Source organism: Musca autumnalis, unplaced genomic scaffold (assembly GCF_047663935.1).
Source record: "Musca autumnalis isolate F117 unplaced genomic scaffold, ASM4766393v1 scaffold_5, whole genome shotgun sequence".
NCBI lineage: Eukaryota > Metazoa > Arthropoda > Insecta > Diptera > Muscidae > Musca > Musca autumnalis.
In genome coordinates, this window is record NW_027412088.1 from 144,801,081 (window position 1) to 144,828,870 (window position 27,790).

The 27,790-nt window shown below is 34.5% G+C and overlaps 3 protein-coding genes across 8 annotated transcripts in view; 1 reads left to right on the forward strand and 2 right to left on the reverse strand.

The window, feature by feature from the left end:
* The window catches only part of Orc6 (Origin recognition complex subunit 6), a 213,059-nt gene that overhangs the window by 99,562 nt on the left and 85,707 nt on the right, over positions 1-27,790 (reverse strand). The window lies entirely within an intron of this gene.
* Positions 2,369-11,156, reverse strand: Psi (P-element somatic inhibitor). Of its 3 annotated transcripts, XR_012413245.1 has the most exons (9): positions 10,783-11,156; positions 9,987-10,640; positions 9,499-9,918; positions 9,266-9,424; positions 8,505-8,932; positions 8,218-8,440; positions 6,957-7,130; positions 4,603-5,077; positions 2,369-3,965 (listed from the first exon to the last, which is right to left on the reverse strand). XR_012413245.1 is itself a non-coding variant. In XM_073990231.1 (8 exons), the coding sequence occupies exons 1-8, from the start codon at positions 10,867-10,869 to the stop codon at positions 4,736-4,738; spliced, it is 2,487 nt and encodes an 828-aa protein (XP_073846332.1). In that variant the 5' UTR covers positions 10,870-11,156; the 3' UTR covers positions 4,599-4,735. The 3 variants fall into 3 exon arrangements, 1 of the variants encoding a protein (XP_073846332.1); XR_012413246.1 differs by lacking the exon at positions 6,957-7,130; XM_073990231.1 differs by lacking the exon at positions 2,369-3,965 and having other exon boundaries at positions 4,599-5,077.
* Positions 18,461-26,242, forward strand: Sec31 (COPII coat complex component secretory 31). 4 transcript variants are annotated; one of them, XM_073992690.1, is made up of 12 exons: positions 18,486-18,633; positions 18,837-19,073; positions 19,131-20,100; positions 20,310-20,553; positions 20,619-20,737; positions 21,253-21,312; positions 21,533-21,644; positions 22,127-23,562; positions 24,359-24,550; positions 24,814-25,317; positions 25,383-25,454; positions 25,629-26,242. In XM_073992690.1, the coding sequence occupies exons 2-12, from the start codon at positions 18,877-18,879 to the stop codon at positions 25,815-25,817; spliced, it is 4,095 nt and encodes a 1,364-aa protein (XP_073848791.1). In that variant the 5' UTR covers positions 18,486-18,633; positions 18,837-18,876; the 3' UTR covers positions 25,818-26,242. The 4 variants fall into 4 exon arrangements, with proteins under 4 accessions (XP_073848794.1, XP_073848791.1, XP_073848793.1 ...); XM_073992692.1 differs by lacking the exon at positions 24,359-24,550; XM_073992691.1 differs by lacking the exon at positions 21,253-21,312.

The following is a 27,790-nucleotide window of genomic DNA, read 5'->3' on the forward strand; positions in this document are numbered from 1 at the left end:
TTTCGGAAACGGATCATTGGCGCTTTTTACCGGCTAATGGACATCGAAATAATTAACAAGAAAGAATGGCGTTTAATACCCTCCACAATAGATTACATTGAAACCAAATTTCAGCCGTATCGGTTGGATAATGTTGGTAAAATCGGCAAAATTGGCAAAAATCGGGAGGTTCTATGGGGAAATGCTTTAAACCACCACCAAGGGAGACTAAAAATAAAAACATACGCTGACTTCATAAATGTAGTATGATGCGTCAAATGACATCGTCGTGATTTCATAAATGCAGTATGTCTTTTTATTGACATCGTTTGCGACTTCATAAATGTCACGCGACACGTCATATTGCGCCGTAATTGCCAAATTTGTGCAGTGTCACCACTTCAAATGACATTTCTTTAGTACTGTTATGCCAACTGACATTTGCGAAGAAAACAAGGAAAATACATAAGAAACAATTAGAAATGGCGGATTTGTGGTATTTAAAAAATAATAAATATATTTTCAGCGAAAACCGAATTTTAAAAAATAAAGTAATGTGTGCGTTCGTTCAAAATGCAGTCAAATCACATGTCTCTTTTTTGACAATGTCAGAGTTGCCACACATATGTATTTACTTGGTCTTTTTATGATCTTATCAATATTTGCAATGTAAATATTGCATTATTTTTTAAAATTAGGTTTTTATTGAAAATAAATTTATTATTTTTTACATGACACAAATTCGCCATTTCTAATTGTTTTTATGTATTTTTCTTGTTTTCTTCTCAAATGTCAGTTGGCATAACAGTACTAAAGAAATGTCAATTGTTGTGCAGTACAAGTGGTGACACTGCACAAATTTGACAAGTATTGCGCAACGTGACGCCTCTTGTTGCATTTATGAAGTCGCGACGATATCTATAAAAATACGTACTGCATTTATAAAGACGAATCATGTTGCATTTATGAAGTCAGACAAAATCTTCCTAAAGTTTTCTACCTGATGCCGATTTTGGGTGTATTCCGCTTTTAAATGCGCAACAGCGACGTTTCGGCATACAATACTTCTCATTAACTCTGTATCACTGCGATATGGAATACATTTGCACCGCAGATGACTTATAGAACTTGGATGCAAAGCAATCTACCTGCGATCTTACATCGTCGAATTATTCCCTTCTTTCACTCGACAAGTTTTGTTTTAGTTAGGCTGACTTCCGAAATGTCAGTTGCTTTGTATTCGTGCATAAAACTAGGGGTTGTTAGATCAAGTTCCCCTCTACTGCAATTTCATAAAAGTACTATAGTATGGAACCCGATCTTAGAAACCCTAGTTTCATACACGAATACAAAGCAACTGACGTTTCGCCAGTCAGCCTTAGTTAGGGATGAAGATCACTGTATGACTTTTTAAGGGTCACTGTAGACTGGATCTCTAACTTTAAAATGGGATGACAGTACAGTTGTCAACTGTACATTATGTAGAGTTGCTGAAAAGATAGAGCGGTCGAGCATCTACTATGCAGATGTCCCTTGCAGCACACAAGAGGACGCGGACTACTGGGTAGATATGAGTTAAATACTCACACTTTGTTATCGGATAGATTCCATTAGATTATTAGATTCCATTACATTATTAAATTTCCCAAAATTTTTTCATATTCAATTCAACAAGCAATATCTATGATATCTTTTCATAGCATCTACTTAAGATGAAAACAATGGACCAAAGGTCTCCGAGTAAGTGTTCACATACTTAAACCTAACCTATACCTTGAGATTGAACAAAAACAAAATCCTGGTTAAACAGAAAACGAGAACACATAGAAATAAAATACGTTATAAGGTCCAAAATATGAACAGTGAGGAATAAACCTATGCAGCACATAGTAAAGTATTTGATCTACAGTGAATGAGCAGGCAGCTTATGGTAATGAATAAATATGCGATATTCCACAATCGATCATTTAATAATTTTTCATACTCTAGATCCATCTCAAATGGATCCCATCATTGACCCCTTGATTATTTGACAGACTTTATTCTGAATATTTGATATTTAAATTTTTGAAATTTGAAACTAACAAACATATGTTACTTCAGTTGAAAATTGAGAACATTGAGTATATAAAAATATGCAGCATACTTGAAGATTGACCCAAAAAATTTATTAGAAAATGTGTACATAAATAACCTAACATTTTTAAAAGGATTTATATGACCAAATCAAGACCTAACCATATGTATGAAATAATACAAGTATCACAGCAGTCAAACTTCTTAGGAAACGCCCGCCTACAGGGAATTGGCCACCTGAAACATTATGAAATTACACAAATAATCGAAATATATATGGATTTAAATGTTTCAAAAAATGAAAACAAGCATGTTTTATGGTAATAAATATTTATCGCATATATCAAGGGAAAGTAGTATGCCATGTTTACTTCTTAAAAAGGTTTTCTTCATTTCTTAAGCTGAAATTACAGATTTGAAATTGTTATAAAATACAAATCACAATAATAATAATATACAAAAAATTCAACTTTACAGGTATTATATGTTGCATGTATGAAATGGTTGGAATAAACATTTAAACAATATATAGATCACTTAAATATTCTAAGTCGCTATTGCAATTTACACACATTTATGTACCACCAACAAACAATCTTACCAACAATTTTACCATTTAAACAGCAATTATTGAATTTGACATTAACGGCATAAGGGCGGCTGGATGGAAGAAGATGATGAATCCTATTCGGGGGTGGTGGCCCTCCTTCGCATCTATGGAATACATACACATATTGTTGTTGATGTTGTTTCTTTAGAGAGAAATGTATTGATATCCAACGTTTGTTTTTTTTTTTTTATAAAATAATAATTGTTTGTTTATGTTATATTTCATTTGTGTTGATTATTATTATTATTTTTGTAATCATATATGTATTTCATATTTATGTATTATCAGGAAAACAGTTTTATTGACGGACGACCTTCAATGATAAATATTTTCATGTGCCTGTGGTGCATTTTTAAATATGCATTATGTGTTTGAAAACAAATAAAAAATTAAATCGATCTTTGGTGCCGACTATTTGTACCCTACACCACACATTGTGTTCATTTCATTTTGAGTTTATTACTAGGGACACGAAGATACATTGGTACCTTATTAATGGTGTAAACATATTATGGTGGAAATTGAAACCCAAGGATTTCTTTCATCAAGCCACGGACATTTAATTTCATGTTATGTGCTTGAGTAGTGGTGTAGAGTATTGTAACATTGAAAGATAATAGAATAATAGTTTTGATTTGATTTTATACTTTGTTGGAAATTTTCAAAATTTATGAGAAGACGACAATATAATATTTTACACAATTAAAAATAATAGGTTTATAATATAATAAATATTATTATGGAATACAAATATATGTTTACTTTAATTTGAATTGTAAATTGTATGTGGCAAAAGTATAGTAGGAGGGAGATGGTGGGAATTATTTTTGTAATATTTTCTGTTTGCAATTTGATTTATTCTAAACCAAAAATGAATATGAATTATATAATATATACCTAGCTTAAAAACGGCCGCTTTTAGAGAAAAATATTTTCCTGACATATGTATTTATGTGTGTACTCTATACTAAGAGCAAAATTAATCATGGTTATTTGCAATTACTATATTTATAGAGCATCTCATCATCATCAATTATGATTAATTGATAATATTATCACTAATATTGTTTGATTTTTATATATAAATATAACTCTATAAAAACTCTAATATTAATTAAATTTTACTTAAAAACTATAATTTTTGTTTTGAGAGAATATGCAAGTCATCATCAAAAACCATAAACACCTGCGTAGAAAATCTAACATGTTTTATTGCGATTCTTCACTCTCCACACTTCGAAACAACATTTTCAATTCTGTATGTTAGACACAAACATGTTTAAACTTTTTATTCTTTTAGCTGCAAGAAATAAATGTTATGGAAGGAAAAAAGAAATATGGCATGGTTATGTCAGAATTCATAAGAAAAAAACAAAAGAAAGAAAGGAAAAAAGAACAAAACAAATTGACAAAATGATAGCAGTTATACAACATAAAAAAACTCTACAACAAATAAGAGATCAATTGTAAATTAGGACAATACAAAAAATGTTTTCATATGTAAGTAAATATATAGATATAGTAGAAAAATTATCAAATTATCATTTAAAAAAATTTTAATTAAAAATCAAATAATAGTTATGGTGACTTTGCATAACTTCATATATATAAAAATTATATTGTGTAAAAGGTAAATTCATCAAATATATGTATGTGTATTGAGAAAAATTGTGAATAAATCAAAAAAGGATTATTAAAATTTCATAAAATATATATAGTATGTTCATTTAAAAAATACATTTTGAAGCACCCAAATATGTATGTATAATATTTAAAATTTTCATATCACGTTAACAACACATGTTGAATATAAATATTTTGTTTTTATAAATGTTTGAGGAAAAATAAATCAACATGGAGAAATAAAGCAATGAATTTATAATAATAATATGGAAAGGAAAGTATTGAATGTTTTGTTGTAGAATAAATTAACTTACCCATCATTATCATTTTACATCATCAAAATTTTTATGATCATCCACACTTTACATAAGGATAATACGCTTTTTGAATTTGAACAAAAATGAAGGATTGTGTTTTTGGTGGCTGGGGCTTGGCTGGTTTGTTTGGTTAATGCTTATCATTTTTCTTTTGATTATTGTTGCTACCCTGATTGGGACCGGAGCCGGGTGGTTGTGGAGCACCGGGATAACCTCCTGGTGCTCCATAACCACCAGCTGCTCCAGGACCACCATAGCCGCCTGGTTGAGGATAGCCAGCTGCAGCTGCTGCCGCATAATATTGAGAATATTGTGCATATTGTGTTGGTGTCATACCTTGTGGATAACCGCCACCGGGTACGGCTGCCGCTGCTGCTGGACCAGCAGAAGGTGCGGCAGGAGCTCCAGGTGCAATATTCGGGCCAGCGCTACCACCAGGAATAGAACTACCAGCATTCGCCGCCTGCGCGCTCTGCAAATACAAATATTGAATAAAATATTAAAATTACTGAGATAATAAGTTAATAATTAAGAGCTAACATTTATTTTTCATATGCCATAATTATTTCTGCATATTAGAAGCAATATTTCAATATTTTATGGCATAAACGATAGAAAATTTCTTATATCTAAAAAAAAGTAGGGAAATATATATTTGTTCATTTTAAAGGTATGTTAAAATTGTAATAAGAAAGATGTCCCTATTTGTATATAGTGGTTATAGAAAAACGTGGACCAATATGTGGTATATTAAAATCAGCCCTAAAGGGGTGTGACGTGATGTAATTTTGAACCTAATTTTGTTTTTGTGCCGACCTCTACGAGCGGCATCAGTAGCCTTTATGAAAGTTGAAGATCAGAAAAACAGAAGCGGACCGAACGATCAGTAAACAAACAAGTATCGGGCGGCATTAACGACAAAAACAAAATAAATTTCTTTGGCAGTGGAGGTACCTCAAGAGATGGGCCGACAAATTCAATGTTGGAAATGAATCTAATTTTTAGAGTCATTTCTTTCCATAGTTATCGTGCCCACTGGCCATTTACCGCTGTAAACAGGACCACAAGTGCTATCTCTATTCTATGAACATTTCAAAACAATACTCGAAAAGCCCTTACAATGACATTTTGAAGTTTGGATGTACCCGAAGGTGTTGTCCGGTATATACCTTCTTCGAACTTGATGTAGGTTTGAGAGAAATATTCAGGGCTATTATGAATAAACATTCCGTGCGGAATTTGTTCTCTTTCCCAGACTTCAAAATTCTTTATTTCCATATTTATGTCCAAAAAGGAAAAAAATTTGTCGATTCGTGATTGCCCTGATTACGATGTAAAAAGGTTGGACCAGTGTCGATCATACCTTTCGATTATTTAATTGATTTTTACAGCTTTTATCTGGAAGCGCACACTTTCCAAAGAAACACATATCGCTACACAGTGTGTCCAAAATAGAATTTTTGTGTCAAAAATTTATATTTTCTAAACGGATGAAGATAGAGCTAAGAAAATTGGAGGAGATGATTATCGAATGGAGATCGTTAATTTTGCAATGTTACAAAAAAATTCATATATTTTTTTAATTTATAACCTCAAAGCGGCGGTAATGGGGCTATTTCAAGATGTGGGCCTATATTGACAATTTTTGATAAGGAAATACTTTACTCGTAGATAACGTTATAAATAAATTTTTAACTAAATCGGTTGATTATTGCAGTTAAAATACTGAAAATAGGTCAAATCGGGCGGTACCGTTATAGGGAGTCTATTCCCCGGCGTTGAAGTTAGTTGCAATTAATCTATTGAGAAATTGATTGTTCGAATGCTCCTCTAAATTTCTGTACCATTAGAATAGTGGAACCCTGTGGAACTTTTTAGTTATATCCCATTTAAGAAGAAGAACTAATTAAAAATATTGGCGTGAAAACGGTTCTAAAACAAATCCGGTTGTTCTGCTGAAGTGTAACCAAAATACAATTGCTCCTTAGCACATTTAATAGTTTCGTACTATCGGAAGAAATTTTAAAGCAAACCCGCGTGTATCGTTATGTTTATGAATATCTATAAAATATCTAACTTATTTACCAAATACAAAAAGCATTACATTACACAATATCTGAAAGCCAACAAATGTGTTTTTACTATAAACAGAGTAAAATTTGTTCATCGAGATGCTTTAGAATAAAATATTTTAATAATTAAACATCTACTCATGAACAAATTTTGCCCCTTAAATAACATCAACAACTACTTTTGCCACATACAATGCCAACATCATAAGTCTTATTATCGTGTATGGAGAGAGAGCTTACAACTGTTGTTAAAAACAAATACACTCAAAACACACGTACCTTCATTTGTTTTTCAATAGCTTCAGCTTCTTCAATTTTACCTATACTACGATAATACTCAGCCCATTGTGCACTATAGTCCTTTTGGCCACCAGCAGTCGAAGCTGAACTGCTAACACCACTACTACCACCACCACCAGCAGCAGAGGCAGATGTTGACGTTGACTTTGATGCCTAGTTATTATATATTAAACAACAAAATGCAACTCAAATAATTGATTTTTGTTTTTGTTAATATCGATTAACATTAAAACAATAAAAAAATCATATACATACATAAGAAAATATTAACTAGACATGGGACTTGATAGAGCTATTTAAAATATATATAAATAAAAATACATTTTAATACAAAATTTTAAGCTATAGTCTAGTTTAGGGCATTCAAAGGGCATTCACGATACAACAGTGAAGAAAACATTTCTAGAGACTAATTTGTTACGCATAGATGCGTACATTGATGAAAAGTAATCAAACAAAATGGATCCCCTGACTGAACTTGTTGCTAAATACAAAGTATAGAATTTTGTAATTTCTTAAACTTGACTCTTTCTAGGGTGGATAATTTCATTTACACACAAGCTCTTTTGTGAAAATGATGTTGCTTTAGGCAAGCAGCACAAATTACTATGTCCACCTTTTCTCTTGCCCAGCTAGGCCCACAGATTTGCGCCCTGTGGACCTATGGACAAGACCAGTGGAAGTGGCCCGGTTTTTACAGCTCCCGGAACAATAGCAAATCAAATTTTCACATGCTCCATCAAGAACCCCACACGCATCCCAATCCATAATATCATCCCTCCCATACACATTAACACAATAATCCAGCACATCCACAATATCATCCCATACACACATATATCAACACAATAACCCAGCTCATCCACGAATCCACACACACCCTCCACATCCCCACTCCACAATTTGACACACAAACATTACTAATGTTTCAACATTCTTACAGGGAAAAACGATTGTTTGCAGACAACCTGTTACAACTATGTCCACGGACATTTCTGTTGCTTTGTTTGAGCAGTTAATCAATGCTCTAAATATATGTTGTGGCATTTGCAAAAAAAAAAAAAAAACTTTTTCAAAACAAACCCATTTTTGTTTTTATATCAGAGATGCCCTAGGCATGTGAACAGGTGAGCAGCACACCTACACCTCTTGTGTATGTGAACTGTATAGCTGTTCGTGTGATTATTTATATTATAGGTAATCAAGTGGGGTAAAGCATACCGACTTATATAAAACTCACCTTCATTTGTTTCTCAATGGCTTCGGCTTCTTCGATTTTGCCTATACTGCGATAATATTCAGCCCACTGTGCACTGTAATCTTGGGTTTGTCCACCACCACTTGTTTGTGCAGCGGCTGCCGGTGTTGCTGCTTGAGGCTGTGTTTGTGCTCCACCAGCCGCTGCTTGTTTCGCTTTTAACTGTTGTTCAATCATTTCTGCTTCTCGATGCATACCCATTGATCTACAATATGAGAGGGCAACATATGAGATTCTCTCTTAACGTAAAATTAAATAGTAAAACTTACTTGTAGTATTCTATCCACTGCGCTGAATAATCCGCTTGACCAGCTGCGGAATTGGCAGCTTGACTCATTGCTGCTTGAGGTTGGGCTTGATCACCCCAACCACCTGCTTGACCATAACCGGCCCATTGCTGTTGATAGGCAGCAGCCGCGGCACTGGGATCTGCGGCATTATATCCACCTTGGTTTCCACCATCTTGTTGTTGTTGAGCTGGAGGTCCACCATTAATGGACTTACGACTTATTATGGGTAAATCCATATTTATTTTTTCTGCAATCATTTGTCGTGCAGCTTCAACTTGTTCCGGTGTTCCCTTACATTTGAAAAGTTTCTCAGATGGTGGATTAACAGCATTACGATCCATTTCACAATATGCCCCGGATTGTTGATTAATTAATTTGATTGTTTCTCCTCCACGACCAATGACAATCTTTAAAAAAATGAAAATGGTTTAGGATGAGTTCCAGAGGAAAAAAAAAACGGAAAATGTTTCATTTAGAATAAGACCAATTTAGAGGTAGCAACTTTCGGACAGATTTGAATTTTTACCATAAGTTTTCTTTGTTTGTTTGGCTCATCATAGAGTTATCAGCCTTGTTATGAAAGTAAATTCTCCCTGAGTTTTCCCACTTACGGGCAATTTACGTTATGAATAACCCCCTGGCATTTCTCTATGGAAAGGAGCAAAACTCGTCTTCGCTTTACTACTCATGACCTATAACTCGGGAAGTATGAGAGACTTAACTCCTTTTATTTTACTTACACCACATTTTGATGCTGGTACCATAAAGCTAATTTCTTCACGTGCAGGTTGTTGAGCATGATTAACACCATACCCATAGCCATAATTTGAATTTCCATTATCATTGCCACCAGCTGGGTTTCCACCACCGGCACCACCATTACCATTACGATTACGTTGCTGTAAAATACATGGCACAAACAAAAAATAAAATAAAATGTATTCTTTCTCTACAGGAACGAAAATCAACTTACCATAACGTTCTCAATTAGACCATCAATCATTCGTTTTGCATCATCTACTTGCTGTCTAGAACCCTGAATTAAACATCTACGATCGCCAGGTTCATCATGTTTGCCCTGTATGAATTGTAATTTGCAGCCACATTCCTGTTGTATTTTACGAATCATGTCACCACCTTTTCCAATGACAACACCAACAGCTATTTTTGGCACAAATACTTCCAATGATTCACCACCACCATTGGCTCCAAAGTTGTTGTAATTGCCTCCACCTCCATTGGGCCCGTTATTTGCGCCCATTCCGCCACCCATGCCTCCGGGACGTGAGTTTGCTGCCTGTTGATTCTGAGCATCCTTTTGGGCAATTAAATCCAAAACCAATTGTTTTGCCATTTCTATTTTTTGTGGCTCACCGGAAATACGCAAAGGTTTCTAAAAAACACAACATTTGCAACATTTGAGTACACAAACAACGTAAAATAATTATATTTGCAACATACAATGAGTTCCTGATTGGGACCATCCTGAATAATAACCATTTTGGCTCCTGTTTTCTCTTGCAACTGCTTAATGGTGTCACCACCTTTACCAATAACTAGACCAACTTTTGTACCCGGAATCATTATCTCCTGATATGGAGGGAACCCTGTTGGTCCTGGTGGTGGCATATTAATGGTCAAAACCACCTCTACATTACCACCACCGTTGCGATTTGCCAACTGTTGAATAAGTTCACGACCATTTGTCACAGAATCACGGGATCCTCTTAATGTAATGACACGGTCACCTTCTTGTCCCATTTGTATTTTACATCCAGATTCCCCCTGTACATGAGTTATGGTATCGCTACTACCACGCCCATAAAAAGCATTCATTACACTATCCGGTAAACGAATTTGTTCCTCACAGGTGTTCCCAGCGGTTGCAGCAATTCTAGCAGCCACTGCTGCAGCCTGTACTAAAGCTTGTGACATATTGGGATTATTGCCACCACCACTCATGTTGGAGTTGCTGTTATGACCACTTTCACTTCCATCCGGACTGGTAAAACGTTTTACATCTGGGCCACCATCAGAATCATCGTGTGAACGTTTAAAGCCGGTTGGAGCTCCACCACTTGACGGTGGGGCATTTGGTTGAATTTTAGCGGCAATCTGACAATAGAGAGAAAAAACGTGATATGAGAAATACATATATACAACATGAGAGACTCAATGACGTGACTCTCTCCCCGTTCTAGTAAATCACTCAAACCAACAGATTCACATCTTGACGCGACCGAAAATCAAAATTTACCTGTTTTGCACGTTGCAAAGCCGCCGCGAATGCTTGAGATTGATTTAAATTATTATGTGCTGCTGTAGAACCACCAAAATCTCCCATGATTATTAGAGTTGTTGTAAAACACGTTTATAAGAAGTGCGAAAAAGTCTTCGTGCACTCGCCGCTGTTAACAAACACGTTTGAAGAAAAGTTTTCGGTAAGGATTTTTACTGTTATATCATTAAAATCCTATAAACTCGATACCGATAAACCTTTTCCTAGCAATTATATGTATTTTAAACTTTATTTTCTGCCTTAAACCAATTTTCTTAGATTTTATTTGCTGTGAAAAAATACACACGAAAAACAAGCCCTATGCGAGATGAAACAGTGCTGCCACAACATAAATACCAAATATCATGTTGCTGTTGCTTCCTCTTCCACTGAGCGCCAAGTGGATTGATGCTCGAAATGATGTAGTGTGAACACACCTTTTTTAACAGTCAGTAAAATTTTAAATTTAAAAATATATAGCTATGGTAGATAAAACGGCGTTTACACTGCAAATTTTTGCCGGGTTAACCTTAAGGCCTGGGTACATAAGCTGCATCGCCTGGTTGCCTTGCTTTAAGGCCTGCGTACATAAGCTGCCTTGCCTGCCTACCTTGCTTACTTCTGATAAAAGAATAAAAAAGAAAAGGGCAACCCAGTTCGAAATTTCCTCGGCCTTCTTTATTCTTTTATTTTTATTATGTCAAAAATGAAGCAGAAAAGTAAGGCAATCAGGCAGAGCAGCCTATGTACGCAGGCCTTTAGTGCTTCATTTCCGACATAACATAAAATGAGGGCCTGTTTCACTATGTCGAAAGAAAAAAAAAAAAGAAAAAACACCTAAACTTTGTTTTTTATGGTGATATTGACTTTGTTTTTGCTTCGAAACAACGGAAAAATTTGTAAATCATACACGAGTTAAGTAGTTTTTCTTTCGTTTTCATTTTCGTTCGACATAGTAAAACAGGCTGTAAAAGAATAAAGAAGGCCAAGCGAATTTCGAACTGTGTTGCCCTTTTCTTTTTTTATTCTTTTATCAGAAGCATGGTACAATAATGTATAATCCTTGGTTTACATTTACGAAATCCACTCGATTTCAGCTGTCAAATCCATAGGTTAAACGTCAAATGAAATCCAGATGAGATTTCATTTGACGTTTGAGCTATGGAATTGACAGTTGAAATCGAGTTGATTTCGTAAATGTAAACTTAGCATAAGGTAGGCCACAGCTAAAGGTCAGAACAGAATCAATCGTCGCTTGCTTTGCTTGCTTCCCCAAGTGTCAAATTATAAAGGAATGACAGAGCCTCTATGCAAATCCGCCTGCGTTCCCCTTTAGGAGGCTCTGGCATTCCTTTATAATTTGTCATTTGGGAAGCAAGCAAAGCAAGCGACGACTTAAAGTACTGTACACATTGTCAGTTTTGAATGACGATTTTTTGCAATTATCGATAACTGTCCAACCGTCCAGCAACCACAAAATATTTTGTGGTTATATGATGAATGGCAAAAATGAACGGCCACACTAGAAAGCAACAACAAAGCTGTCATTTAAAACTGACAAAAGGTCTGTACGATATCCCAAAAATTTGTACTAACTCGTACAAATTTTTACTGAATGCTGTTCGATAACAAAATTATCCAGCAAAAGAGAGCGAGTTTGGAGAGATTTTTGGAGAGTTTTGTGACTGAGAACTGCGGGAGAAATTTTCCCAGCAAAAATTTGCAAGTCTGATCTGACTTTTAATCACCTGATCAATGTAAACTAATCGAAATGTTAACTTTTTGACCAAGAAAATTTCACAAATGCACATTTTTTTTAGATTCTAAAGCGTTTTGGATAGGATTAAGGCAATAAATAAGTAAACTGCAATTTTAAGTTCCGGTCCACACTAAAGTGATTTCATTGAGAAAATTGTATGAAATTATGCGTCTTTAGATCGACCTCCATAGTAAAGTAATATCATAAAATTGCTGTAGTGGGGAATTCGATTTAAGAACACCTAATTTCATGAAATTTTTTAATGAAATTCACGCTAGTGTGGACCGGGACTAAGATTTATGTTTTTGTTCCATTTGGTTTAAAATATCAAAAGAAACAAAAACAAATTTCATACATTTTCGGAAACAGCTGACTTTCTAGCAAGTTTTTGCAAAATGCTGTTCGATAACTTTCTGCATTTTTTGTTGCTTGAGAGAGTAAAATTTACTGAGAGAGGTTGATGGAACTGACTGAGTAATTATTGCTGGGAAAGTTATCGTACACACCTAATGTGTACCCAATCTGGCTCTGGGTCTATCTCCAGTTCCAGGAAAGTGGCTGCTTCGATGGGATGTAACCAAATATCGACTGAAGGTAGATGAGTAGGGTTGGCTGGGCAGTTGAAAAGGTGTTTTGTGTCGTGCGGGCCCAGATGGGGCAGATGTCTTGCACAGCGCGGTCGATTTCCGCCCAATAAGAACTTAGGCGACTGCAATATCCCGAGCGTAGTTGAGCCAAAACTACTCTAGTTTGTCGTGGCAGCTACATATGTAGCAATCTCGGTGTTGTTTGTTATGGTGTGATTTCCGACTTGAAGTTTTGGCAAAATTAAGATTTGTTTCTTCCGGTGATTTGAGCAACTTTATATTTTTAGTTTACCACCATACTCTTGGGTTGATTCAATGGTAATGAGTTCCTTGATAATAACTTTCAGGAGTTGTATTTGCTTGGAAAGTATTGAGTATTCAGGGCTGACTCTATTAACCGAACGGTGAACATATGTTTAATTTTAAGAAGATGTTGAGTTCTATCTGAAAGAGGCAGTTTCTGGTTCTATATGATAACCTTTTGAGAATGATGGCCATGAATTCGCAGAAATTCGTTGTTAAAATTTGCAATGACAGTGTCGATTTCTTAATTTTCCAAGTTTCTATTCGTTGGTGGCATAATTTGAATTAACATGGCGTCCAAATCTTCACGAAAATTATTCCTATTTGTGTTTTTATACGAAGTAAAAACTTTTGGATGTTTTAGAATCAGATGAGTATATTCGATCTCAACATCATTTTAATGGGAAAGTGGTCTGATAACGTCGGTAGTGTTCGTATGACGTATTTTTGTGGGAAGAAATTAAGAAGTGGTCCAAAAAAGAGGAACCATTGGGATACGATGGAGTGGAGTCACAGAGACGAATGATATCCAACGAGTTATCCGCTAACCATAATCGCAAAGTTTTACCATTTGAATTTTCGTACAAATTGCCCATGTAGTACTGTGTTACTAGGCGTTTACACCAGACAGTTTGTCTTCAAATACAACTCTGATTTACTAACACATACATACATTTGTCGTTTGTCTCCCAGCTGTCCATCATTTTTTCACAGACAGTAAGGAAGACCAATTTTTGGCATTTTTGTAAAAATAGGTGAAATAATAATTGAAATGTGTTGAAAACAAAAGAACATGGACATAAACAAAATATGTGAACGGAAAACAAAAAGAAATCGACGATTTTCATTCAAAATTTTAAAACTGTTTTTGCGGTTGTCGGGACGCCTACGTCACACAGGCAAGTTGTGGGATTTTGACAATCAGTACATGAACTCAACTGTCCTGTCATTTGTAAACGCAGGGTTAAGGTCGCCACCAAGGACAAAACCATCAAAGTTTTTGCAAAGCTGAAGCAACTTATGTATGTCAGAACTAAGTCTGTTGACTGGGAAACTACAGGGTATATACACAGAGCCTACAAGGTATCTTATAGCCCGTTTCTACTGTACGTCGTTCGTTCTCTATTCGTCGTTCGACCCTCAAATATGAATAAATTACTTGATTCCCCATACAAAATTCTGAGAACGAACGAAGATTTTTCTATGTTGTTCAAGTAGAAATACTCTCAGAACAACGTAAAATATGTCCCATCCCTAACAAATGTGAGAATTTATCGAAAAAAATAATTATGACATGTCTAAATTCAAAATTGAAAAATTTGTTGAAAACACAAAAACTTTTAGAAAAAAGGGAAAAGATGAATGAAAATTAATGAACTAAACATTTTATATAGATGCAGAAGGAAGATGGTTGTGTTTCCTTCTTAATTCCACACACATTTCTTGTCCATTAGTTCAAAATCGCGTAAGAAATCAGAAACAAAAAGGAAACAAATAATTGAAAGTCTGTATATACAAACATTGCTTTGACATGTCTCTCTCTCTTTAATTTTGAAAATATAAAAATATATTGAAAATACAAAATTATTCAGAATTTATGGAAAAAATGAATGAAATGTGTGTAGATAAATACAGAAGATACATTTGAAGGAAAATCTATTGTTTTTCCCATGGTTTAATAAGAAAGGTTAGCCAAAGCTTTATGTCAATTTAAATTTTTTCATTCGAGTATGCCTAAAACTTCAAAAAAATATAAACAAACTGTGTATGTGTGTGTGGTGTTTGAATAATATGCCAAACAATTTTAAAAACAATCGAATTCAATGATTTTTAAAATTGTTTTTAGACCATTTGTATGGAAGAAATTGGTGAGATTTGCATTGAAACAATCAGTTTATCATATTCACAACTCGATTATGTGGAGAAAACTTAACTCTTCATTCATTTTTCGCGTGTTTTATAAAATGCCCAAAAATGCATTGTAAACAAACCCACTTGTTGCTTTTATTTTGAAGTTTCAGGAATTCAAGAAAAACAAGGGTTCTATAGATTTTTTTCATTTAAACCTACCTCTTTACTTATACCATGTGTGTTTCTATCTGTATTAAAGACGTATTAATACCGACATCATTTAAAATGATTCGAGAATATTGAATATTGTTCTTCACGATAACAGCTACTCCAATAGGAGAGTTATCGTAAATAGTAGATTCTTGCAGTACTGGAACAGGCCAACAGACATACCCAGCTTTAAGCTGGGTAAACATTGTCAGTTTTGAATGTCGATATTTCGCAATTATCGATAACTGTCAAACCGTCCAGCAACCACAAAACATTTTGTGGTTGCATGATGAATGACAAAAATGAACGGCCACAGTAGCAAGTAACAACAAAGCTGTCATTCAAAACTGACAACTGGGTACAGCATTAGATATTTTCGATATAATATTTTAAAATATCGATTGTTATCGATATTATCGTTAAGTTGTCAACACCATTACTTTGGAGTTGAAAATGGCGGAAATGTCAATGCTTTTCTTGACATTTTGCACAAGTATTTCACAGAAATGTAAAGGATAATAAACAATTGCTTTTATTTTAAAAAAATATTAAAAAAATACATTTTACTTTTCCGAAAAATGTGTGCGTGTGACTACGAACTTACTTTCTCACACACACAAAAGAAAAAACAGCGAAATTTCTATTTATTTCAATGAATTTTAGGTTGAGGTTTTTGTTCCGATAATATCGATAGGCAAAACTATCTGTCGATATTTATTTTTTAAAAAACAATCGATATTATCGTTAGTGCCATCGATTTTTTGCCAGCTGGGGCTTAATTCTGTTCCTATGAAAATGTGAAATGAAAACTTTTATAAAGGAGCAAACTGTCAAATGAAAAAAAAAATACAAAGGAAGTATTTTTCATTTCAAATTTTCACAGAACAGGAATCCAGGCACTGGAAAACCATCGATATTCCCAACATTAGATATTTTCGATATAATATTTTAAAATATCGATATTATCGTTAAGTTGTCAACACCATTAACTTGGAGATGAAAATGGCGGAAATGTCAATGCTTTTCTTGACATTTTGCACAAGTTGTTCACAGAAATGTAAAGGGGAATAAACAATTGCTTTTATTTCTTAAAAATATTAAAGAAATATACATTTTACTTTTCCGAAAAATGTGTACGTGTGACTTCGGACTTACTTTCCCACACACACAAATCCAAAAAAAATTGTAGTCCTGTAAAATGCGAACTCTCTTTTTGGATGAACGGATAGCTTATGTCATGTTCACACGAGCGTTTCAATTACGTTGTTCGCCTGACGAACGACGTACACGAATTAACCCGTTTCTACGACACCATTCGTAATTAACAGAAACATAAACAAAATTTCGTTCATTTTTGTTTCCTTGTTTTCACAAAAATTTTAACCGAAAACATATAAAATATACATTAAATGAATAGGAAAAGCAATAGACTTTCCTTCAAATGTATCTTAAAACAGCTTGATGTTGTGCTCCACGTTGGTGCGTCAATAAAGCAGCTTGTGAGCGTAGCTGATATGGCTTCATACGAAAGAACAACACAAGATTTCTTTTGAATGAATACTTTTACTCTTTGTTTAGTGTTTATTTCCAGCTTATGAATCTATATCCATCAACTTGGGCAAGCGTGGTAGATTATAAACTTTCAATGTTGGCTAAACAAGTTAGAGTGACTTTATTGAAATTTAGGATCGTTTAAGTACTCAACGTGAGAAGCGAGTAAGTCAACTAGTATTGGTTGTATACAAAAGGTAGTAGGATCAAAGATGTAAATTAATAGTAATGTTTACAAAATATGTACATGGTTGTATTTTTTAGCTGTTAAATTCTAATATTTAAATCAGGGTTGTATTCTTAATATGTAAATGCTAAATGAAAACGTAAGTGTTTAGACTATGATAAATAAAATATGTACATAAGTGGAATTCAGTGAAAAGTAAACATATGAAATAAAGTAAAAATAAAATAGTTCATGGTATTTTAAAGTTGATCCGCTTCAATCTTCTATATTTAACTACACACATTTCATTCATTTTTTCCATAAACTCTGAATAATTTTGTATTTTCAATATATTTTTATATGTTTCTATTTTCAAAATTAAAGAGAGAGAGACATGTCAAAACAATGTGTATACAGACTTTCAGTTATGGGTACTTTACACGGTATGTTTTTTACATATGAGTTGTCACTTTGCATATACATTTTGTATGGGAGAAGTGACAACTCATATGTAAAAAACATACAGTGTAAAGTACCCATTATTTGTTTCCTTTTTGTTTCGAACTTTTTACGCGATTTTGAACTAATGGACAAGATATGTGTGTGGAATTAAGAAGGAAACACAATCATCTTCCTTCTGCATCTATATTAAATGTTTAGTTCATTAATTTTCATTAATCTTTTTCCTTTTTTCTAAAAGTTTTTGTGTTTTCAACAAATTTTTCAATTTTGAATTTAGACATGTCAAAATTAATTTTTTCGATAAATTCTCTCATTTGTTAGGGATGGGACATACTTATTCATAGTTCAGAGAGTATTTCTAATCGAACAACGTAGAAAAATCGTCGTTCGTTCATAGAATTTTGTGTGGGGAAATAAGTAATTTATTCTTAGTTATGGGTCGAACAACGAATAGAGAACGAACGACGTACCGTGGAAACGGGCTATTAGCCACAAATGTAAACACAAATATTTCTACATTAAATATTAGAACTACGTTTTAATTTTCCCAATTACCTCAAAACCAAACAGCCGCGAAATTTCTATTTAAATGAACAGATGTTAGGTAAGGGGTTTTTAATCCGACAATATCGATAGATAAAACTATCTATCGATATTGAGTTTAAAAAAAACTATCGATATTATCGATAGTGCCATCGATTTTTTGCCAGCTCTAGCTTAAAGTATGTCATGAAAGTCGTTAATCGATTTTCAGCATAACTAAAAGTCGTGTTCGATTAATAGATCTTTCAACAAAAGTCGACTTGCGTATCCCTAATTGAGAACACTAACGAGAAAAAAACATACGTCGGCAAGTTGCTTTTCGAAAGGCAATTTTAATTATTTAAATTAATAAAAAAGTACAAAATATAAAGTTTATTCCTTATTTAACGAGCAAAAAGGTATTAAAAACAAATGAAATACATATATAAAAATTGTTTTGCATAAAAACATCAAGCGACAACTTGTGAATATGTTGAATGTGAACCAATCCAAGTAAAGTGATGACGGGGACATTTTTAATTGGTTCCAGACAAACAGATTTTTTGTAGATGACACAATTTCACAGTTCTTACATCTTTTCTTGTTTTTATGTGCTGTATAGATCTGGTGTGGTGTGAACAAGTTGAAATAACAGTGCCAAGATGAAAGTCAAAGAGTTACAGAAAACGGTGAACATTGCCTGGTCACCATTACCACAGAATCCAATTTATTTGGCAGCAGGAACTGCAGCTCAACAATTCGATTCGAATGCAAATTCAACATTGGAAATTTATTCAACAAATTTTGGTGATCCCAGCTATGATTTGGAATTGAAAGCATCAACACCAAGTCAATATAGGTAAAAACAAAATAAAATAGTTCAATTTATGTTATGTTGTGATTGTTTTTGTAAAAGATTCCAGAAAATTATATGGAGCCCAACTGGTTTTGGTGCCACACACAGCAATGGCTTGATTGTGGGTGGTTGTGAGGGTGGTCATGTTATGATATACTCACCATCAAAAATGTTGGCCAATGAAGATGGCTTAATTGCCCGGCAAGATAAACATACCGGCCCTGTAAGTGGCTTGGACTTCAATCCGTTTCAAACAAATCTTTTGGCTTCTTGTGCTTCCGAATCGGAGATTTTCATATGGGATCTTAACAACACCTCAACTCACATGAATCCTGGTACAAAAACTCAACCCTTTGAAGATGTGAAAAATGTTGCCTGGAATCGTCAAGTACAACATATTTTGGCCTCGGTGTTTAGTTCGAGATGTGTTATTTGGGATTTACGTAAAAGTGAACAAATTATTAAGCTATCCGATACACAATCAAGAGTACGTTGGCATGCTATACAATGGCATCCTGAGGCTGCAACACAAGTGTGGCTGGCCTCGGAAGATGATCAGGCTCCCGTTGTGCAGTTATGGGATCTGCGTTATGCCACCGCTCCAGCTAAAACAATGCAAATCCATCAACGTGGTGTTTTGGGTATGTCATGGTGTCCACGTGATATTGATTTAATGGTATCTTGTGGTAAAGACAATCGTATCTATTGTTGGAATCCAAATACCCAATCACCGGAAGGTGAAATTCTCTCTGAAGTGGCAACAACAGCAACCTGGTATTCAGATGTCCAATGGTGTCCACGTAATCCTGCTTTAATTTCGAGTTCCAGTTTAGATGGCAATGTATCCATTTATTCACTGTTTGGTGGTGTTCAACAACAAGTGCAAACCTCGAATAAAATTGCTGATTCTTTCCCGGGCATGGACCAATTTGCTCAAGCTCCCATACCACAACAAGCGGCGCCGATTGTATATCAAGACTTAAAGTATGCGCCTAAATGGATTAAGAAGCCATGCGGCGTCACATTTGGGGTAAGTAGTTCAGAAATTTAATTTTCGTTACTGTTGTTGTAGCTGGATAGGATTGCTGCTGGGTTGGCAGCCGCTGGCCGAAACGCTTTTTGTTTCTGGTCAATCCGTTACAAGGAACCCAAGACCTTTTCTCACTAATAAAGAATGCATTCTTGTCCAAGTGTACATAATTATTTCCACTTAAAACTAATATTAAATTTTTATTTCAGTTCGGTGGAAAGCTGGTATCCTTTAACAATACGACTAAAACCATAAATATTTCCCAAGTAACCACTGAACCGGTGCTTGTAGAAAGAGCCCAGGCCTTGGAGAAATCTTTGGAAGAAGCAAATTTCGTTGATTATTGTAGAAAGAAGGCTGACGAAATGACTGATCAAAATGGTCGTTATTTGTGGTATTTTATCAAAGCAAATTTTGAACGCAATCCCAAAGAGGAGATACTTAATCTTTTGGGTAAGTCATCCTAAATATATAAAATTTTACTTCTTTATGAACTACAAATTAAAATATTTATCTAGGATTCAATAAAGAAGACATCGATGGCAAATTCTCAAAATATTTACCCGAAGAAGAAGATGTAAATCAACAAAATCAAGATATGGATCAGTTAAATAATCGCATGGCCCAATTGACGCATGTGAGTATTGAAAATTTGTTTGATAGGTTTTATTTGTTTGTTCTTCGATCTTCGATTATCATTTTTTACCACACAAAAATATCTTGTGAGTTCCCTCATCGTATTTGTTTTAGTTTTTTATACTTATTTTGTAAAACTGATAAGAGAAACAAACTTCTTTCTTTGGTACCACGTTGATACTTTCTTTCGTTAATATATATTGTTAGTTCTTATGCATTGAACTTATGTGTGCATTATGTTTTTAATTTTGTTAAGTATACATTTCCTTATCACAAACCCCACACTTTATGTACACAGCATCTATGCGTACTTGCGTGTCACCTCCTCTCTTCTTTATCAATATAATATTAGAGAATATTGTTGTGTTGATAAATTGTTTGCCAACTAAACCACATACACAGATAGTGACATCCAGCAGACAAACATAATGTAAATAAAATATCATTTCATTTTATTTTCCATTTTTACTATTAAAAAAAATTCAATAACGAATTCATGCCATTCAATATGAATAGAGTGATTCAACGGATGTTGAATGTGATCAAAGTACAGATGGCAGCACAAATAGTTATATGGTAAGCGGTAAGCTTTAGGTTCCATTAAGAATTTTCAAACATATTATAATGTACAAGTATGTATACTAAATATATTTAAATACAATTTGTTTAGATTATTTTGTAAACAAAAATTAATATCCTCCTGCGGATTGTCTTTAAACAATTCCTTAAAATATAATCCAATATATATTTTTTACATACTTAGCAAACAGAAATAATTTTTCTTCTTTAATTTCAGCAACAACTTGACAATAATGCCATATTTGATGGAATTGCTGCATCCCAAAAAGATGCTGCCGTTAATGAAGAAACAACAAGGAAACCACAATTTAAAATACCTAGCGGAGAACGTAAGTACTGTAATGCAGTTTTCAGCATTGTAGGTTATTGCTAAAAAATCTATTTTGCACGGGAACTTCTCTCAAAAAGTCGCAACGCCGAGTGGGAACAGAGTATCGACGATAGTACGACAACGTATGTCGATGACTGAATGTTTAGGAAATGTAGGCAATATTACACTGAGAAGTTTTAGAAACGTTGAGAATGTGAAGTTTTTTTGTGAGGAAACTCAAACGCGCGACAATACCTGTGCTCAAAGATATGTGATCTACTGTAAATCGTCGAGTCCTAACGGCGTGTCTTAAAACACACTACAATACAGTCGATGAAATCCAAAAGTCCCAAATTCCTGCGGCTCTTTATAGACTACACAAAACAAATCGGTCACAGCGAACAATTTCGTCGGTCCCTTAAACGTCATTATAAGTGATTGCGACTTAACAAATATTTCCGCCAAATAATTAGTTATTTATTTTCATTTCATTCCTTACAGATGCCGACAGTCTTATTACCGAAGCCTTACTCACCGGCAACCTCGAGGCGGCCGTTCAGTTATGTTTGAATTCCAAACGTATACCTGAGGCCTTTATTATCGCTTCAACTGCTGGCATTGAATTTCTGACGAAAACACAAAATCGTTATTTGCAAGAACAACAAAGTGAACTGTCCAATGTAATATCGGCATTAGTGACACGCGATTGGAAGGATTTTGTAACACGCTGTACCATCGATTCATGGAAAGAAGCATTGGTTGCTGCCCTAAGGCACAGTGAACGTAAATTGGTTGATATTTGTGAAAAATTGGGTGACCGTCTTTTGAATGAAAGCACCTCAAGTCCCGACTATATACGCAATTCTATGCTTTGCTATATTTGTGCTGGTAATATTGATAAGCTAGTAACAGCATGGTATAAATTGAAACAATTGGAAAATCAAAATGCCAATTATAAGTTAAGCACAACAGAACTACAAGAACTGGCCGAAGTGGTAATGCTAATGAACAAATCTCTGGAAGAGCAGGGTATTGCTGTGGTATTGAATGCCAAGGTAGCTGATTTTATTAAGGAATATGGTGGTTTATTAGTTGCTCAAGGTGCTTTTACTGCCGCCCTTACATATATTATGGAAATAAAGGCCTCATCCGCTCATCCAGATTTGGATGATTTGAAGCAACGTATTGTTAATATTGTCCAACCACAACCAAAACAAATGCAACAACATCAATATGGAAATCAAACTATGGGTCAACCAAACATTCATCAACAACAACAACGACTCCAACCAAGAGGCTCATTTTCACATGGCTCTAATCAAAATATGAACTATATGGGATTAAACACGAATCAATATGGTCCCACGACCACCACCACTAATACATGGAATTCAAATCCTGTTGGTGCTCAAATGCCACCAGGTATTTTCAACCCAGCCGCTGCACCACCAACAGCAGCACCACCAGTACCCACATTATTTAATCCTGGTTCAGTGGTGCCAGCTCCTGTTAAGCCGCCAACTAATGACAATTTACCCCAACCTCCACGTCCATTAAGTACTTCAAGTTCCCAAGGTGGTAGTGTAGGTGGCGGTGGTGGTTTAATCTCACGGGCCAAATACGTTTTAGATCCATCCGTGGCACCAGCTGGCCCAATGGGTGGTTATGGCAATACATATCAGCCTCCAGCACCGGTGGCTCCCATGCAAGCACCCGCTTCCTTTAATACTACACCATTTAATGCTGCTCCAGCTCCTCAAATTATGCAACCCACATTCAATTCATCGCCGTTCACTAATAATACATACATGCCCGGAGCTGGACCCATTGAAACTGCAAATGCTGCCGTTCCACCACCACCAATGCAAAATATTCAACGTAATCCAACACCACCACCAGGTTGGAATGATCCACCAGCTTTGAAATCTTCAAGACCGGTAAGTTAAATTTTAAATTCTTAGAATTTGTTGGGATAAAATATTTAGAAGAGATTATTTTGTAGTTTGAGGGCATTAAGTATACTCACCATGTTCGGAAATTTGCTTGTTGAATTCATCTATTCTCAAGCCTTTTATCACTAAAAAATCTGACCCTTTCTAAAGTTTTATAGGGGAAGTAGATTATTAGATTCCCCACTTTTTACCCTATAAAAACTACAACATATTAGGATGCAAGAGATGCAACTCCGGGATCGAGACTGTTCATTATTATTATTTCTTCGTTTTATCACCCATATTTGGTTTCATTTTTAATTTTTGATCAATGGCTGGGTCATGTGTGAGTCTTCGCTGGATATCATTTTTCAATACGATGCTTGAGCTGATAAGATTGTGACAGGGATGCTCATGGCGATAACACCCAAGCAGGAGGTATTGCATCGAAAACATCTTGATATGCCTATGCACCGGTAAAATCTTCCCCTCCTAATGAGGATGGTCCACTGGTGTCATGAGGAGGCAGTTAGTTTTTCACAATCGATATTATCGTAACATTTTTTTAGGAGTTTGACATATTTAGCTTCTAATCATTATTGTTATTTAGTGGAGTTCACCCTCCTGCAGAAGGATTTCAAAATTAATTTAAACCCGTCTTCTTTAAATTTATTAAAACATTTTCTTATCATTTATTTTTTTCTTATTTTTAATTTCCAAATTCTTTTTCTACTTCATTGTGATTACTTTATTGGCAATCAACATCATCTCTCTTCAAACCAAAAACAACTTCGCAAAATAGAATCCGTATTTTTCACAAAATCGAGCAAACGAAATGTCAGCCGTACATGCAGGTACGCGAAAATGGCAAAAAGTTATCAATCATGAGAAAGATATTCATGATGTGAATACAAATTTCAACAAAGAGAATGACACGATTTATTATCCTTCAAATTCTACTCAATGTTTCAACGAATCCTTAAATATGTATCAGGTATTGATGTGTCAAAAGAAAAACCTAATAAGAACCTGCACATTTTTATTGACCTGTTGTTTGTTATTTTGTTTTATATTGTTCAAAAGTGTTTGGCTAACAATTTTTTTGCTTGCTTTCGTTTTTACTGTCCTCTGTTATCAAAAACTTCCACATTGTGGAAGAACTTTAACACATGCCTTTTTTGAAATTTAACTAAAACTTCCCATGCCCCTCCCCCTTGTGTAATATTGCTAATTATGTGTGTTTTTTTAATTTTATAGCCCAAGAAGCCTGAAGCACCTCCAACTGCCACAGCTCCCATTACTCATCCTTTGTTTGGCGTTGATCCCAATCAAAATCAAAACGGTTACATGGACCCCAATGCTCACTATCAACAGGGTGGTATGCCACCACCACCTAACCAACACATGAATATTCTAAATCCAGCAGCCCAGCCTCCACAGATGGGCCAGATGGGCTCATATTATAATCCAGCAACCGCTATGCAAAATAATAATATGCCACCACAACAAACAATGAATTTCCAAACCTCTGCTATTCCCAACCAACAACAACAACAGGTGCCACAATGGCAAACACAGCCCACCCAAGCCATGGTAGGTGGTGGTTACAATGACCCCAATCAACAACAACAGCAGCAACAACCCACTCAACGCCAACCAGAACCACCTAAACAAAAACCACCACTACCGGAAGAATATATTTATCTTCAGACGGTGTTGGAAGAATTAAAAACAAACTGTTTAAATGCCACCAATGATCCGGTAAATATTTTTATCCAACGCCGTAAAACAACACATGTTATTTATTTATTCTCATTTTATTACAGCGTACCAAACGTAAGTTTGTTGATGTTACAAAACGTTTGGAAAATCTTTATGACTGCCTAAGAGATAATAGGGTAAGTAAGAATGTACTTTTATTTAGATGTAAATATTTGCTCAACAACAAATTGAAAAATTCAACTTAAACTTCGTCAGGGAATTATGAACTTGACCTTAAACTTCATACGAAATTTAACCATGATTTGGTTTCTTTTTATTAACTTTTATTTTTAATTTATTTTTATTTCTAGCTTCATTCCGCCACCATTGAGGCTTTAAATCAAATCGTACAGTTCATACAAATCGGTGACTACGGCAATGCCTTGCAAGTACATACTCAAATTGCTTTTGGCTCGGACTTCTCCCAGTGTGCCGGTTTTATGCCCGGCCTAAAGGTGCTAATTCAATCAGCGTCCGACCTACAAGTGTATCTACGATAAGATAAAAAATTCGACATGATTTTTTTCTCCTATTTTTTGCAATACTATTCCATAATTATTATTTTTAATATATAATTACACACATACATACATTCATTTATATGTTCTGTTATATTAGACGAGTCTTTATAATTTTTTGCATTTAAATTAATTTTTTTCCGTGGATGCAATGCACAAAAATGCTATTATGTTTATATATTTTTGTGTAAAAAGGAAAATAAATGTGGCTTTAATTTTATGTTTCTCAAAAAAGGCGTCCATATGTCGTCCATTCTCCACCTTTCTCTCCCATACTTAATGTTCTGTGTTTCTTTACGTTTAGTTATATATCAAGTTCATTTAAATATCGAGATAACTATGCAATTATTGTTTGAAACAATTAATGTGAACGAAATTATGATAATAAAAAATCCGAAATATCCAAACTAGTTGTGTAATCATTGTTTTGGTTAACTGTAAACAGAATAATGCTGTATTCTGAACCTAAATTCCCGTCATTTTCTGAAATGGTGGAGAGACAAAACTCGCGAGGAATTTACGTTCGCCAGCCTCACCGTCCTCCACTAAATCGATAATGACATCGAGGAGGATGAGCTAGTGATACACACCACCAAGAAAAACTCGAATCCTCAGCAGCCCGATCACCTCGACGTCTGCCGCCTCTCTCGACAGTTCAACAATTTCCTCCTTCGTTATTAATGTAATACCTCAGGAGAAGGGTGAGGAAGATGTAGCATACAACGAATAAAAATGTGGCAGGTGTTGATGGGATACTCATTGATAGGAATGCACGTTTGGAACCAGCCTTATAGCTCGTCGGAGGGGGGGTCCGAATGCCTTCAATGATCCCTACGCCACTGAGCATACATTTGAATATAAAAGATACGTGCATTTTTGCTTGAGTGTATAAAAGGAGATACAACAGAAAAGGAAACGGAAACAGCTGAATGAAACAAGGGTCATGTTAAAAGATTAACAGAACGGAAAAGGAAAGTATACAGAGATTGAAAATTAGACAGTGGAGAAAGAATGTAGAAATATTGAGAGGGAGAAACGAAAGAGATCAAATGATGTGGACAACGAGATGTTTGTTGTCGTAGAAACCCACCCAACCATGGCTGCAACATGCTGCGTCCAAGCTAAGAGTAGTTAGTTGTTGCAGCCCCATATATGTTCATAACAAACCTTTACCTACATTACAGAGAACTCAAACATATTATTTTTAATTTACTCGAAATTCATTTTTTCTCTTTATTAAATAATTCAGAAACCAACATTTGACTCTCTTAGAAGTAATTTAATGAAATTATAATATTCTGTAATCTCATCTATCATTCTTTATGATTCCAAATGAAAAGTAAAGGCATATATGTATATTAATAAAAGATGGACAAAATAATTTCATTAGATCCGCTCTACTAATTCAATTTATGATATAAATGTTGTTTATATACTATGAAATTTAAAGGCTATTAATCAAACAATGACGAAAGGTCGTAATGATGGAAACAGAAATTTAGAGAAAAATACTAGTTTGAAATATAGAAGAGAAATAATGAAATTATTTTCCCGCGTACATATGTAATCTAATCGATGGGTAATTTATATTTTTAATTATAAGAGAACGGGATATTATTATTACTAAATAAAAATTAGAAAATAAAAAAAAATTAAATAAATTATATATATATATATCCATGGAAAAAATTAACACTATATAGTAGAATAATAATGAGACAAATTAAATCAAAAATAATATCTATCGGTTGTTGGATAATCTATAAGTCGAGTGCTGATTTTTGGAGGGAAAACAACAACAAAAGATCTTGTAAAGTGTATATTGAGTTTTTTTTTTCTTTCAGTTTTTGTTTAGAAAAATTTATCTCGAATTTTGCTTAAAGTTGTATGTAGATTGTAATTTTATCTTTCTTGTTACAAAAAAAAAAAACACTGTTCTACTTATTTGGGCTTGT

Bases quoted from the DNA above. Each gene is read 5' to 3' on its own strand.
- Sec31 (XM_073992690.1), top strand. From the start codon at position 18,877: ATGAAAGTCAAAGAGTTACAGAAAACGGTGAACATTGCCTGGTCACCA. The intron at 20,738-21,252 runs GTGAGTATTGAA...CAATATGAATAG, and splicing joins GCATGGCCCAATTGACGCAT to AGTGATTCAACGGATGTTGA. The intron at 25,318-25,382 runs GTAAATATTTTT...ATTTTATTACAG, and splicing joins TAAATGCCACCAATGATCCG to CGTACCAAACGTAAGTTTGT.
- Psi (XM_073990231.1), bottom strand. From the start codon at position 10,869: ATGGGAGATTTTGGTGGTTCTACAGCAGCACATAATAATTTAAATCAA. The intron at 9,919-9,986 runs GTATGTTGCAAA...TGTGTTTTTTAG, and splicing joins GTCCCAATCAGGAACTCATT to AAACCTTTGCGTATTTCCGG. The intron at 7,131-8,217 runs GTGAGTTTTATA...TATAATAACTAG, and splicing joins CCATTGAGAAACAAATGAAG to GCATCAAAGTCAACGTCAAC.